Raw genomic sequence first — 15,622 nt, forward strand, 5'->3', positions numbered from 1 at the left:
TTTTCTTTCATCATTTGTTGAAACATTTGTACGGTGCATCAGTTCCTTAACTGTTCTTTCCTTTTCTTGGTATTTACAGAGAAAAACTCTATATAACCTTCTGATCTCGACTTGAGTAGCAAAAATCTCTATGTTATATGGGAACTTCAACCCTAACCCTAAGAAGATAGTAGAAACGTATATAAGACCTTCAATGAAAAAAGATAAAAAAAATGGAATTAGAAGATATCTGATAAATCTAAATCACAAATAATCTCCGAAAATCAAGCCGAAATCGTTGATTATAAAGATTTTAGGGATAAAGAGCCAGTGATTGCAAGGAGAATAACGAGAGATATACGATAATTTTGGGGGATAATGAAAGAAAAGATTTGAAAGTGGGAACTAAGGAAGAGTGAAATCGTAAAAAGGGTAAAAAATCCTAGTATTTGCTATTTAATAATTAAATATATCCATAAAAATTAAATAAAATATATTAATTTAATATATAATGAAGTTTGCCATTTTCTGTAATTTTCCTATTTTTATACACTTTACCGAACCACGATTATGTTCAAAAACATTAATTGGGCCTTTTATCTTCTAATGGGCTTTGATCCATTTCCTCTCTAAATAAAAATTCAATAATATTCTTCCTTTCTGTAGAGTCCCTCTTCACCGCAACTGCAGCCACTGTTTTGCTCTCGTTTTCAATGGCTACAGACAACAAATCAAAGCAAAAAACGAAGAGTAACAACAAGAATAGGCAACGATATCGTCCAAACAATGTTAGCCTCCTTAATCATTTTCTTTTTTCTTGATCAATAGATGTAAAAAAACTGTCTTTTTTGACAAGTTAATTGGTAACTAACTATGGTTTTTTGTTGCATAAAATAGAAATCAGTGAAGAAAGGTGGATACCCTTTACGTCCAGGAGTTCAAGGGTTTTATATAACATGTGATGGTGGAAGGGAACGACAAGCCTCTCAAGAAGCTGTTAATGTTATCGACTCTGTATGTATAGTTTTAAAGTTGCTTTCTTTTTTGATAAAAATAAAATTGGGGGTGCAGTAAATGGGGAGGGAATTACGATTTGGGGAATCAAACTCTTTAGGTAGCTACTTAGAATAAGAATCCCCTTTAAAGTTTCTTTGTTTATGCTTATCTTGAAATTATTGTGTGTTTACTACTTTAATGTGTCTTGAAGATATTCATTTCTGCATTCACTAGTTAAATATGTTTACTTCATTTACTTTCTTCCATTCCAGTCTTTCTGTTTTGCTTATGAGGGTTAATTTGACTAATTTTCGAAGATAATTAAGACGTGGTGATTTATGTTGTTCAGAAATGAATCTAGAGCATACTTTGTCTTCTTGTTTTTCCATCTTTTCCTTTAGCCTAGGGTCTACTGGAAACAACCCCTCTACCTCTTGAGGTAGGGGTAAGGTTTGTGTATACTCTACCCTCCCCCGACCCCACTTGTTGTTGTAGAAATGAAATTTAGATATCTATGGAATATTAGAAGTTGATATTTTACTTGATTGAACATCACAGTTCCCTCCTTTATGGACAAAGTACAAGTAACTAGATTGAGAAAGACGTTTGTTTTTATCTCCGATTAGAATTTAGTTTCTGCAAACATTTCTATTAATTCTAAACAAGTTATAATTAGTCTTGCAAAAACCGATGCCCAAAATGTGATGTCCAGAAAAATCATTGTGTTTGTTGCTATTGGTAGTGACTCCAGAAGCAGCATCGGATCTAAGTTTCACAAAGGGGTTCAGTTGAATCCCCTTTCATCAAAATTTAGATGGTGCAAATAGGCAGGATTCACCAAACATCTTTTTTTGTATATATATAAATTTTTGAATCCCCTTGACATAACAGAAGTTTTAAATGTAGTAAAGGTGGTTCAAAAATTGCTTTATGTCCTAAGTATGACATTCTTGCACTTCTTTTGAATCTCCTTGTTAGAAGTTCTGGCTCTGTCACTGTCTAAAAGGATAAAAGGATATTGTGGTTCTTGGTGATCATCCAATTCAGGTTTCGTACCTTTCAAAGTTATCAGGTTGGATTCCTCCCAGGAGATCCAAGTGTCCAAGTTAGATATTGCGTGAAATTTTCCATGTCTCTGCAATTTTATGAGAAAATGACAAAAATGGCCCCTGATGTTTGAGATAGGTTTGAAGTAGTCTTTTAAACATATGTATCTCTGAGCAGTTTTCGTCATTTAAGTTTCTCAGAAGTCAGCATTTTCAGTTTTTAATCAAATATTTAACAACTTTGATTGTTGTACTTAATGAGAGCTACTTGGAGTATTTTTTTTGGTTGCAGTTTCTGGTATTTTTGGTCTATTTTCTTGTTTCTGGTGCAATTTTGAGGCGCAAGTTCTGCTTTTTTGGTTCGTCTCTGGTATCTTGTGCAATTATTTGGTGTTGCAATTTTTGAGATTTGATGGACTGGTGTTTCTAATCAAATTTTTGTTTTCATAGTTCCCGTTAAATCTACCAACTAAAGTTTGTTAATTGTTTTGGTGATAAAAAGTGTCATTTTGATAAACTTAAGGACCAAAGTTCCTCAGGTGTACATTTAAGAGACTATTTTAAACCTACCCGAAAACATAAGGGATCATTTTTTCATTTCTCGCAATTCTACTTCTGCTCTATAATGAATTTTTGACATAATAATGGTCCAATGTCTTCCAAATCTTTAACGTTTTGTCTGTACAGCATATTTTTTGATAACTAAGGTAGTTTTATATATCAGCATCAAAGAGTATGTTGTCATGTACTAAGAGAACATGCAAAGAAGTTCTTACAGGTTGTGTAAAGAACTAATAAAGTCAATCATGGCCTCAACATCGAAATTTGCTATGTTGCTCCAAAAAGAAAGCAATGAAACCACATTTTACCCAAACAAATCAAGGATGAAGATGTCTAACCTATTTTTCCATACTATGTAGTATATTTTTTCCTTTTGCTCAACTTATTTCCTGGAAAAGTTGATTCCATATTTCTGACTTTACAAGCAAGGAAGTGTCACTTTGAACCAAAATAAGTATCACTTTGAACGTGTATAGTATGGACATCACTGTAAAGTCGTATTTATCCATATTTCTTTAGCTCGTCGTGGTCAAACAAGTAGTTAGTTTTATTCATGCATGTCCTCAAATAAGTGCTTAGTTGAAAATTGTAAGCTGACAATTATCTCAGACAAAGATCAAATACAGACTCAGCTGTGAATCTTGAGTAAGAAAGAATGGACAAAGTTAGTTTTTGTGTAATGATGATTACTTCCTTGGACTTCAATAAGTTGCCATGGTTCCATGTCTGTTAGTAAGACGAGTTTCAATGCCTGGAACACCAGAAAGGACAAGCTCATAAGGTAGTCTAGGAAGAGTCTAAAAACACACTTCTGTACTGGACATTTTTGTTCATGAGACTTCCTATACTCTTTCTATTATCTAAAGGATGTCAAATCAGAGAATTCATCAATCAAGAATTAAAAGCTGTAAAAGAAATTGTGTTCAATGTATTTTTGGCCTCTTTAGTATGAGTTCTGAAGCCTTTGCTCAGATTTTAAGCTTGGCTGATGTATGATTCGTGGAGAAGTCTTAAAACAGAGAGATTGCTTTCTTGTTTTATTGATTGGTTGTGATGTGACCCATGATTTTCTTCTTCTTAAATTTTGTGTAGTTTTATGAAGAGCTGGTGCAGGGAACAAATTCAAACTTAGGACAGGTAGAATTATCAGAAAAACCTGTAAACAAAAAGACTGTTTTCAAGTATTCTGATTCTTCTAGTAGTGATGATGAAGATGGAGAAAATGGGAATGACGAGGACCAGACCAAGGAGGAGACTTCAAAAATTGAGCAACATCAAGAGAAAATTGATGATGAGATTGACAGCTTAAAAACTGGTGAATCCGGGTCTGAAAACAAGGATAACACCTCTACTGATGAACTAATACAAGAAAATACTGAGAATAAGGAGGAGCTACAGAATACTCTTGAACAGAAAGATATTGAAGTTGGGGAGCCACCTGCAAAGAAACAATGTGTGGAAAAAGAAGCAGCAGAAGCTGGACATATTGCATTTGGTAAGACAGAGGAGAAATCTATTGATAGACTAATTGATGCTGAGCTTGCTGAGTTGGGAGACAAAAGCAAGGTAAGTGGATATACTTTTTTCTTTTTGTTTCAAGTAAGCTGCAGGCCTACAACTTTAATTCCTATGCTATGTAAGTCTATTACTATGACTTAGCTTCTTTATGTGTGTATCTGTGTCATTTTCTGCTTATCCTTGGTAGTTCATGTTAGATGTTTGTTAGGGCCAGGCCATCTCTGTTTGAGCACAATGGAATGCAATGCCTTTATAATCTCTCACTGAAAGGGGCTGGGATTGTTTTCCTCTCCTTTGATTTTGTGGTTGAGATGGTCTTATTTACTGGAATAAAGTTCTCTCTCTCTCTCTCTCTCTCTATCTGAATACCCTTGTACTAAAACTTTTGTACAAAACTGCACTATCTTAGTGCTGATATATCTTTTGCAATAATCCTACTATCATTTAGCTTCTCAAAAAAGAGAGAGACTCTTTTTTGCCCTGACTTTATGTTGTTTCTCATTTGATTTTATCTAAGACTAAAAGCATCAACTCTGGCAGATATAACTCTCTGTGCCAGTTAACATAGTGTTTGATTCAATATAATTCTTCGTAATTTGTCTCAGCATATATCTTTGTAACATGTTGCTTTCTTTCAACCAACAGAGGCGTTTTAGCTACCTAGACTCAGGTTGCAATGGTGTTGTGTTTGTTCACATGAGCAAGAAAGATGGAGATCCCAACCCTAAGGAAATCGTTCAACATATGCTGTCCTCACTTGCCTTGACAAAGAAACATGTATCAAGGTTCTTTCATCTGCTTAAGATTTATTCGTAGATCTCTGCAAGTATATTTACTTTTTGAGTTTATTCCATATATATTCTAAATGTGGAATATGCCATATGCCATATAGGCTACTTTTTCTTATCTCTATTACTCAAGAATGTCATACCTTCAACAGGTTCATATTGCGAGTGTTACCAGTTGAAGTAACATGTTATGCATCAGAGGAGGAAATTGGAAAAGCAATAATGCCTCTCATTACAAAATACCTACCTGCTGAAAGCGACACTCCAAAGAGGGTATTATTTATACCTCCTGGACCATTATTTTCACTGTGAAGTCTCTTCTCTTGCCATTAATTGAAAATCTTTGTCTAATGTTTGACACGTATACCTGGAAATGATATTGAAACTTTACAATTACTGCCTTTGTGGATGTGTTATGCATTTAGAAGAGACCTTGCACTTAATTGATCCTGAACCTTTCAGCTGCACAATGACTATTCTTTAGATATTGGAGTTCCGTTTTCAATGTTTTTCTGATATATAAGTGTCAGAGATGTGAATATAGGATGGAAATATGTGGTGCACATTTATGTGCAGTTAACTTGCTATTTTTCGGCAGGGTAAATCAAGCTTCTAGCCTAATTAATTTTTCTCACAGTTTGCAGTGCTTTATGAATCCCGAGCAAATACTGGAATCAATAAGATGAAAATCATTGATGCTGTGGCTAAATATGTTCCTTCACCTCACAAAGTTGATCTTAGCAACCCTGAAATAAACATAGTGGTTCAAATAGTCAAGGTACTTATCATTGCTTATAAATGTGCTCTATTGTTTTTTGAATTTCTCTGCCATACAGTTACTCAGGTTCTGAGTGCCCTGGATTGGTCAGAATTTTCACTTTCATCTTCTCTTTTTGTTGGTATGCAAAGTAGCGTTGTCAAATGTGCGCTTGAGCCCTGAAGCGAGGCTCAAAATGTGTTGAGCGCTTCGCCTCGCTGAATGTGGGCTTCAGTGTTGTCATCAAGGTTCGAAGGCATACTTCTTTCTTGCCAATGGGCCTCTTCTGAAGAGGCAACACTAAACAATTGATATTTCACTTCATTTTTTTATTTTTTTCAATTTCTTTGTTTGTCATCCATGATTATGATTGTTAGTCTTGGACTAAACTATATTTGTATTTTTCTCCCTTTGCACCTTTTTTCATTGATGCCCACGCTTTAGCTACGCTTTGTGCTTAAAGCCCCAAGGACCCCTTTTTTTTGCACTTTTTGCTTTTGATAATACTGATGCAAAGCATTATGCAAAAGACACTCTACTTGTCTGCTCAGAGCGAAAGAGGAAGAAACTGTCAAAGAGAATCTATACTCGGTATATCTCCCAAGAGAGTTTAGTTTGACTTTGTGCAATTGAGCGATGTGCTTGAGAGCTAGATTTTACTCTCTTCCCAAGGTTCATGTGTTCCATGATTTGGGCAGTGTCTGGAGTGTATACTAACCATCGTCCTTTCCTGTAATGAAGTCCTCAATGAAACCTGTTTTACTTTAGTCATTACCGTAGCCATTTCGGATGGAGAGAACAGCATAATTCACATTCCAGCAATAACATTATACATCACTCATTATGTGGTTATTCTGTTCATTGATCCTGTAGCACATGCGGAACCTATTAGCAAGGTCCAAATTCAGAAATGCTAAGATTAATTCATATCAAGAATCTTTTTATTAGGAGATAATTGGATATGTCATTAGAACATAATGGGAAGCTAGCAATGCAGGAATGGCAATAACATTCCCGGGAAGCTAGCAAATGCAGGAATGGCAGTAACATTTTGAGAATATATGCAGTTAGTAACAAGGTAGCCTCGTGCAGTTTAACAAATAGTCTCCTTTGTCACTATTTATTTGTCAAGTTTGGAATGTTTCCAACAGAATTTGATCCAGATATTTTCTTCTAGTTTTTTTTTTGAGATGGTAACATATATTATTATATATCGGTGTGAAGGCTACACCGAGAGCCATCTTTACATTCTCAAAAAGAGCAAAAACCATCCTTGTTCTACTCACAAAGATTCTAGAAGTTATAAAATTGATTCTATATCTTCAGTGAATTCCTCTTTATACCAAAAATAGCATGAAAGGAGGCAATTTAACTCGATTTTGTGGATTGAGTTGCTAGAGTCTTTTCAACTGTAGTACTTTGATGTTAGAATCAGATTGTTCCAACTTCCAATACTAATTTACAATTTTTTATCCACTTCCATTTAGAATATATGGAACTTAACACAAACCCTCAGGGGTTGGCCTGCTGGCAATTGACTTGAGCCTTGGGGTTTGCTCCCTTTCAAGGTCTCAAGTTCGAAACCCACTGGGTGCAAACAATTTCTGAGGGCCATCGGACTGGGTAAAACCTGAATTAACCGTGGTGCACTTGCGGGAAACTCCTTGCCGAGGGCCTGTGCACCCCCGGGATTAGTCGGGGCTCAAAGAGCTCGGACACCCGGTGCAAATCAAAAAAAAAAAAAATATATGGAACTTAACTCTTACCTTAATAGTTGTGCCCAAACAAAATAAAGGAAAACCCGCAGCAGTAAGCTTATGCCATGCAATGGAGTCAGGTGAAGGGCCGAACCACATTTACTTTATGCAATCTTAAGTTGCATGTCTGTAAGAGACCGTTTCCATGGCTTCAACCCCAGGACCACATTGGGTCCATTATGCTCAAACAAAAATGAGACTCCAAAATTAGGATGGAAGGGAGCATGTTTGAAAGAACCCTACCATTTAGGGCTTTTCTCCTGTTTCTTTAAGGACCTGAATCAAATGTGCAGCAGTTTAGGACTCGGTTTTGGTTTAGTTCATTAATGTGAGGTGTAGGTTCAAAGAAATCCTTCGCGAGACCTTGTTTAAACTGATTTGTCTTTTTTTGTTTGTATCTCACCATCAATCGTCTGATACTTATTTTCTCCATATTTTGCAGACTGTCTGCTTGCTTGGAGTTGTTGAAAAGTACAAGGAGTTGTCCAAGTATAACTTGAGGCAGCTTACCTCTAAAAACTAATTCTACCGAGACATCATACAGAGTTCAGTTAAAGCATCAGGATCGAAGAGAACTCTGCTGGATGCTTTAAGATCTGCTATGTCTGATATAGTTTTTAAACTCCTTAGAGAACCCTCTGAAGGAGGATATGCATTCAATGATCATGTTTTAGGTTAGGTTTATATAATGTTTTAGGTTAGTTTTAAATTTGACTGAAAACTTTATGTTAAAGATTTGATCATGTTTTCAGCTCAACTTCTGGCAGTAATTAACACAGTTTAACTTTGTGTTTGTTGCCTTTGCTCTATTGCTTTTGTTTTCATGTTTCCAAATGATTAGTGACAATATAGTTGAATTAATGAATTCTCTGCACTGTATCTTAAGCCAACATAGCTTGCCCCAAGGTGGCAAATCCAACAGATTCTGCATAATATAAGTGAAGTTAAATTTTCATCTTTTATTTTTATATATATAAAGGAGAATCTTCAACTCGGTGATGTGACAGTCTCTGAGATCAGTAAACCAATTTTCTTTTTTTCTCCTTTTCATCTTACATTTCCTCTATTTGCATTAAATTTAAATACCTGAAAAATTGTGTCTTTTACAAGGAAAGAATGTCAAATTTAAGGATGGTGAGTTTTCAATGTTTTCACGGAATGGACTGTCAGATTAGTACTTCTAACAACCATTTGAAATTAAAGTTCTGAAGTTTTCTATTATCATGATATTACAATTATTTTATCATATGATTATGAAACCTTTGCTCTTGATAAAAACATTAAGTATATATTTTTTTAAATATTTTGAAAGTAGTTGATAGTGTTATATTAATGTAGTTTGCAAACATAAAGTTTATCGAAGAGTGTTGTGTGCGACATCTTGGACTAAACATGCGATGATATGAACTTTTGTAGTAATATATTTCTACCCTACATTTTCTCACCTCTTTCCACTCATTTTTTTTTATTAAATATGTTTTCTCTTCTTTCCAAAAGGAAAGTGAAACAATTGCACTAATGAAAATAATGAATGCACTTAAAATTGCCACAAATAATTTTGTCGGATATGGCTAATGAAATGGTAGGAGGAGTTATTTGAAAAAATAAGATAATTTATTTTTAGCAGAAAGTTATGAGGAAAACAAATGAAATTGACTTGGTTATTGAGTGGTTAGTGGGTGAACAAGTAGGAAAGAAGGGGAAAAAGGAATGAATGAGATTTAATTCCATATACGGTCATTCAACTAACAATCACTTAACTTTATTTCATGACACAAATTCACCAATTTTTCGTGTGTTAGCCCATGGATCTAGCGCCCAGAGAACCCAATTTTTTTTCTTAAAAAATTTTATGAGGACCTCCGTAATGAGTTGGGGAACCTTCACGTATACTCACATCATTTTTTAATCCCATTTCCGCATTTACAAGCCCTTTTTACGAATCGCCCATATTCTCATATTTTTTGTGTGTATTAGCCCATTGATCTGGCTCCCGGAGCACCCAAAATTTTTTTCTCAAAAAACTTTATAAGGACGTCCATAATGAGTTGGGGAACCTTCACGTATACTTACACTAATTTTTTAACGCCCATTTCGGCATTTAGAAGCCTTTTTTTTACAAATCGCCCAAATTCTCCGATTTTTCGTGTGTTAGCCCATAAATCTGGCACTCGGAGCACCCAATTTTTTTTCTCAAAAAACTTTATGAGAACCTTCGCAATGAGTTGGGGAAACTTTACGTATACTCACACCATTCTTTTAATGCCAATTTTCGCATTTACAAGTCATTTTTTATGAATTTCCCCCTAATTTCCCAATTTTTCGTGTGTTTTAGCCCATGGATCTGGCGCCCCGAGCACCCAAAAATCTTTTCTCAAAAAAGTTTAAGAGGATCTCTGTAAAGAATTGGGGAACCTTCACGTAAACTTACACCATTTTTTTAACACCTATTTCCGCATTTACAAGTCTTTTTTACGAATCGCCCAAATTCCTTGATTTTTCGTGTGTATTAGTCTATCTGTCCATGGATCAGGCGCTCAGAGCACTCAATTTTTTTTTCTCAAATAAATTTATGAGGACCTCCATAATGAGTTGAGGAACCTTCACATATATACTCACACAATTTTTTAACACTTATTTCAGCATTTACAAGCCCTTTTTTACAAATCGCTCAAATTTCTTGATTTTTCGTATGTATTAGCCTATGGATCTGACTCCCAGAGCACCCAACATTTTTTTCTCAAAAAACTTTATGAGAATCTCCATAATGGGTTGGGGAACCTTCACGTATACTCACACCATTTTTTAACGCTCATTTCCGCACGTACAAGCCCTTTTTTACAAATCGCTCAAATTTTCCGATTTTTCGTGTGTATTAGCCCATAGATCTGGCGCCCGGTGCACCCAATTTTTTTCTTAAATAACTTAATGAGGACCTCCGTAATAAGTTGGGGAACCTTCAGATATATCCACACCATTTTTGTAACGCCCATTTTCGCATTTACAAGCTCATTTTTACGAATCTCCTGAATTCCCCAATTTTTCGTGTGTATTAGCCCATGGATCTAGCGCCCAGAGCTCCCAAACTATTTTTCTCAAAAAACATTATGAGGACCTTCGTAATGAGTTAGGGAAACTTCACGTATATTCACACCATTTTTTTGCTCATTTCCGCATTTACAAGCCTTTTTTTACAAATTGCCCAAATTCTCCAATTTTTCGTGTGTATTAGCCCATGGATCTGGCACCCCAAGGACCCAATTTTTTTTTCTCAAAAAACTTAATGAGGACCAACGTAATGAGTTGGGGAACCGTCACATATACTCACACCATTTTTTGAACGTCCATTTCCGAATTTACAAGCGTTTTCTTACAAATCACCCAAATTCCCCAATTTTTCGTGTGTATTAGCCCATGGATCTGGTGCCTGGAGTACCAAATTTTTTTTCCTCAAAAAACTTTATGAGGACCTCCGTAATAAATAGGGGAACCTTCACGTATACACACACCATTTTTTTAACGCTAATTTTAGCATTTACAAGCCTTTTTTTACAAACCGCCCAAATCTAATAATTTTTCGTATGTATTAGCCCATAGATCTAGCGCCCGGATCACCAAAAATTTTTCTCATAAAACTTTATGAAGACCTCCGTAATGAGTTGGAGAACCTTCACGTATACTCACACCATTTTTTTAACCCCATTTTCACATTTACAAGCCTTTTTTTACAAACCGCCCATATTCTCCGATTTTGCCAGTGAATTTGCCCATGAATTTGGCACCCGGAGCACCCAATTTTTTTCCTCAAAAAATTTTATGAGGACGTCCATAATGAGTTGGGGAACCTTCACGTATACTCACACAATTTATTTAACGCTCATTTCCGCATTTACAAGCCCTTTTTTACAAATCGCCCAAATTCCCCGATTCTTCGTGTGTATTAATTAGCCCATAGATTTGGCGCCCGGAGCACCCGAAATTTTTTTCTCAAAAAATTTTATGAGGACCTCCGTAATGAGTTGGGAAACATTCACGTATACTCACACTATTTTTTAACGCCTATTTGCACATTTACAAGCCATTTTTTACAAATCGCCCAAATTCCCCAATTTTTCGTGTGTATTAGCTCATGAATCTGGTGCCTAGAGCATCCAAAATGTTTTTCTCAGAAAACTTTATGAGGACCTCTGTAATGAGTTGGGGAACCTTTACGTTTACTCACACAATTTTTTTAACGTCAATTTCCGTATTTACAAGTCTTTTATTACAAATCGCCCAAATTCCTCGATTTTTCTTGTGTATTAGCCCATAAAGTTTCCTCAACTTATTACGGAGGTCCTTATAAAGTTTTTTTAGAAAAAAAAATTGGGTGCTCTAGCCGCTAGATCAATGGGCTAATACACACGAAAAATCAGGGAATTTGGGAAATTAGTAAGAAAAGCTTGTAAATACGGAAATGGACGTTAAAAAGTGTTGTGGGTATACGTGAAGGTTACCTAACTCATCACAGAGGTCCTCATAAAGTTTTTTGACAAAAAAATTTTGGGTGCTCTAGGCGCCATATTCATGGCTTATACACACGAAAAATCAAGTAATTTGGGCATTTCGTAGAAAAAAGCTTGTAAATGCGGAAATGACCGTTAAAAATAGTGTGAGTATACATGAAGGTTCTCCAACTCATTACGGACTCTTCATAAAGTTTTTTGTGAATTTTTTTTTTGGGTGCTCCAGGCGCTAGATCCAAGGACTAATACACATGAGAAATCGGAGAATTTGGGCGATTCATAAAAAATGTTTATAAATGCGGAAATGGGCGTTAAAAACTGGGTGTGAGTATACGTGAAGGTTCCCCAACTCATTACTGAGGTCCTCATAAGGTTTTTTGAGAAAAAAATGTGGGTGCTCCGGACGCTAGATCCATGGGCTCATACATACGAAATTTCGGAGAATTTGTGCGATTCATAAAAAGAGCTTGTAAATGCGAAAATGGGCGTTAAAAAAATGGTGTGAGTATACGTGAAGGTTCTCCAACTCATTACTGAGGTCCTCATAAAGTTTTTTTAGAAATGTTTTTTTGAATGCTTCACGCCCTAGATTTATGAGCTAGTACACACGAAAAATTGGAGAATTTGGGCGAATTGTATAAAAGGGTTTGTAAATGCGGAAATGGACGTTAAAAAATTGGTGTGAGTATACGTGAAGGTTCCCCAACTCCTTATGGAGGTCCTCATAAAATTTTTTGGAAAAAAATAATTTGGTGCTCCGGGCGCCAAAGTTATGGGTTAATACACACGAAAAATCGAGAATTTGGGCAATTCGTAAATAAAGGCTTGTAAATGTAAAATTTGGCGTTCGGGCGCCAGATCTATTGGCTAATACACACGAAAAATTGGGGAATTTGGGCGATTTATAAAAAAGGACTTGTAAATGCGGAATTGAGCATTAAAAATGGTGTGATTATACTTGAAGGTTCCCCAACTCATTTCGTAGGTTTTCATAAAGGTTTCTGAGAAAAAAAATTGGGTGCCACGGGCGCCAGATCTATTGGCTAATACACACGAAAAATTGGGGAATTTGGGCGATTTATAAAAAAGGACTTGTAAATGCGGAATTGAGCATTAAAAATGGTGTGATTATACTTGAAGGTTCCCCAACTCATTTCGTAGGTTTTCATAAAGGTTTCTGAGAAAAAAAATGGGGTGCCACGGGCGCCAGATCTATTGGCTAATACACACGAAAAATTGGGGAATTTGGGCGATTTATAAAAAAGGACTTGTAAATGCGGAATTGAGCATTAAAAATGGTGTGATTATACTTGAAGGTTCCCCAACTCATTACGGAGGACCTCATATATATATTTTAGAAAAAAATTTAGGTGCTCCTTGCGTTAGATCCATGAGAATATATAAGAAAAATTGAGGAATTTGGATGATTCGTAAAAAAAAGCTTGTAAATGGGGAAATGAGCGTTAAAAACTTGGTGTGAGTATACGTTAAGGTTCCCCAACTCATTAAAGAGGTCCTCATAACATTTTTGAGAAAAAAAAATTGGGTGCTCCGGGCGCCAGTTCCATGGGCTAATATAGACACGAAAAATCGGAAAATTTGGGCGATTCGTAAAAAATGGCTTGTAAATGCGAAAATGAGAGTAAAGAAATGGTGTGAATATACGTGAAGGTTTCCCAACTCATTACGAAGATCCTTATAAAAAAAAATTAGAAAAAAATTGGGTGCTCTGGGCGCCAGTTCAATGGGCTAATACACACAAAAAATTGGGGAATTTGTAAAAAAAAGCTTGTAAATGTGACAATGGGCGTTAAAAAAATGGTGTGACTATACATGAAGATTTCCCAACTCATTTTGGAGGTCCTCATAAACTTTTTTGAGAAACAATTTTTGGATGCTTCGAGCGCTATATCCATAGGCATTTAATACATACGAAAAATCAGGAATTTTGGTGATTTGTAAAAAAGGATTGTAAATGCGGAAATGGACGTTAAAAAATAGTGTGAGTATACATGAAGGTTTCCCAACTCATTACAAAGGTCCTCATAAAATTTTTGGGTGCTCCGGGCGCCAGATCTATGGGCTAATACACACGAAAAATCGAGGAATTTGGGTGATTCGTTAAAAAAGGCTTGTAAGTGCAGAAATTGGCGTTATAAAAATGGTCTGAGTATACGTGAATGTTCCCCAACTCATTACGGAGGTTCTTGTAAAGTTTTTTGAGAAAAACATTGTGTGCTCCGGGGCTAGATCAATGGGCTAATACACACGAAAAATTGGGAATTTTTGGCAATTTTAAAAAAGGAGCTTATAAATGCGAAAATGGACGATAAAAAAATGGTGTGAGTATACTTGAAGCTTCCCCAACTCATTACGAAGTGCCTCATAAAGTTATTTGAGAAAAAAATTGGTTGCTACAAGTGCCAAATCCAAAGGCTAATACACACGAGAGTCGAGGAATTTGGATGATTCGTAAAAAAAGGCTTGTAAATGCAGAAATGAGCGTTAAAAAATTATGTGGGTTTACATGAAGGATCCCCAACTCATTATGGAGGTCCTTATAAAGTTTTTTGAGAAATAATATTTGGGTGCTACAAGCGTCAGATCCAAGAGGTAATACACACGAGTAATCGAGAAATTTTGGCGATTTGTAAAAAAGGGCTTGTAAATGCGAAAATGAGATTTAAAAAATTGTTGTGAGTATACGTGAAGGTTTCCTAACTCATCAAGGAGGTCCTCATAAAGATTTTTGAGAAAAATATTTTGGGTGCTCTAGGCGCCAGATCTATGGAATAATACAAATGAAAAATCGGAGAATTTGGGCGATTCGTAAAAAAGGCTTGTAAATGCGGAAATGAGCGTTAAAAAATGGTGTGAGTATACGTGAAGGTTCCCCAACTCATTATGGAGATCCTCATAAAGTTTTTTGTGAAAAAAAATTTGGGTGCTCCGAGTGGAAGATACATGGGCTAATACACACGAAAAATTGAGAAATTTTGGAGATTCGTGAGAAAGGCTTAAAATGCATAAATAGGCGTTAAAAATGGTGTGAGTATACGTGAAAGTTCCCTAACTCATTACGGAGGTCCTTATAAAAATTTTTGAGAAAAAAATTTCGGGTACTCCGGGCGCCAAACCCATGGGCTAATAAACAAGAAAAATCGGGAAATTTGGATGATTCGTAAAAAGAGCTTGTAAATACAGAAATTGACGTTAAAGTAATGGTGTGAGTCTACGTGAATGTTCCCCAACTCATTACGGGGCTCCTCGTAAATTATTTTGAGAAATGTTTTTTGGGTGCTTCGGTTGCCTGATGCCTGGGCTAATACACACAAAAAATCAAGGAATTTGGGCGATTCATAAAAAAGAGTTTGTTTAAATGCGGAAATAAGCATTAAAAATGATGTGAGTATATGTGAAGGTTCCCAAATCATTACGTAGGTCCTTATAAAGTGTTTTGAGAAAAAAAATTGTGACTGATCTATGGGCTAATTACACACCAAAAGTCACGAAATTTGGGCGATTCATAAAAGGGGCTTATAAATGTGGAAATGGGCATTAAAAATGGTGTGAGTATCATGAATGTTCCCCAACTCATTATGGAGGTCCTCATAAAAATTTTTGAGAATTTTTTTTGGGTGCTACGTGTGCCACATCCATGAGCTAATATACACGAAAATCGAAAAAATTGGGCTATTCGTAAAAAAAGGCTTGT

General features: G+C 35.8%; 1 protein-coding gene across 1 annotated transcript; it reads left to right on the top strand.

Annotated features, from left to right (window-relative positions):
* The first annotated feature begins 629 nt into the window (after nucleotides 1-629).
* Nucleotides 630-8,195, top strand: LOC102579706 (THUMP domain-containing protein 1 homolog). Its single transcript, XM_006362255.2, has 7 exons — nucleotides 630-767; nucleotides 877-993; nucleotides 3,675-4,148; nucleotides 4,746-4,885; nucleotides 5,041-5,161; nucleotides 5,526-5,666; nucleotides 7,845-8,195. Exons 1-7 carry the CDS (start codon nucleotides 693-695, stop codon nucleotides 7,923-7,925), a joined length of 1,149 nt encoding a protein of 382 aa, XP_006362317.1. The 5' UTR covers nucleotides 630-692; the 3' UTR covers nucleotides 7,926-8,195.
* Nucleotides 8,196-15,622: the final 7,427 nt, after the last annotated feature.

The sequence above is a fragment of the Solanum tuberosum genome, unplaced genomic scaffold (genome assembly GCF_000226075.1).
Source record: "Solanum tuberosum cultivar DM 1-3 516 R44 unplaced genomic scaffold, SolTub_3.0 scf00387, whole genome shotgun sequence".
NCBI lineage: Eukaryota > Viridiplantae > Streptophyta > Magnoliopsida > Solanales > Solanaceae > Solanum > Solanum tuberosum.

What these genes read in the sequence shown, in the direction of transcription:
- LOC102579706 (XM_006362255.2), top strand. Translation starts at nt 693, where the DNA reads ATGGCTACAGACAACAAATCAAAGCAAAAAACGAAGAGTAACAACAAG. An exon ending in AGTTGGGAGACAAAAGCAAG is followed by an intron (nt 4,149 to 4,745) that starts GTAAGTGGATAT and finishes TTCAACCAACAG; the next exon opens with AGGCGTTTTAGCTACCTAGA. An exon ending in ACAAAGAAACATGTATCAAG is followed by an intron (nt 4,886 to 5,040) that starts GTTCTTTCATCT and finishes TACCTTCAACAG; the next exon opens with GTTCATATTGCGAGTGTTAC.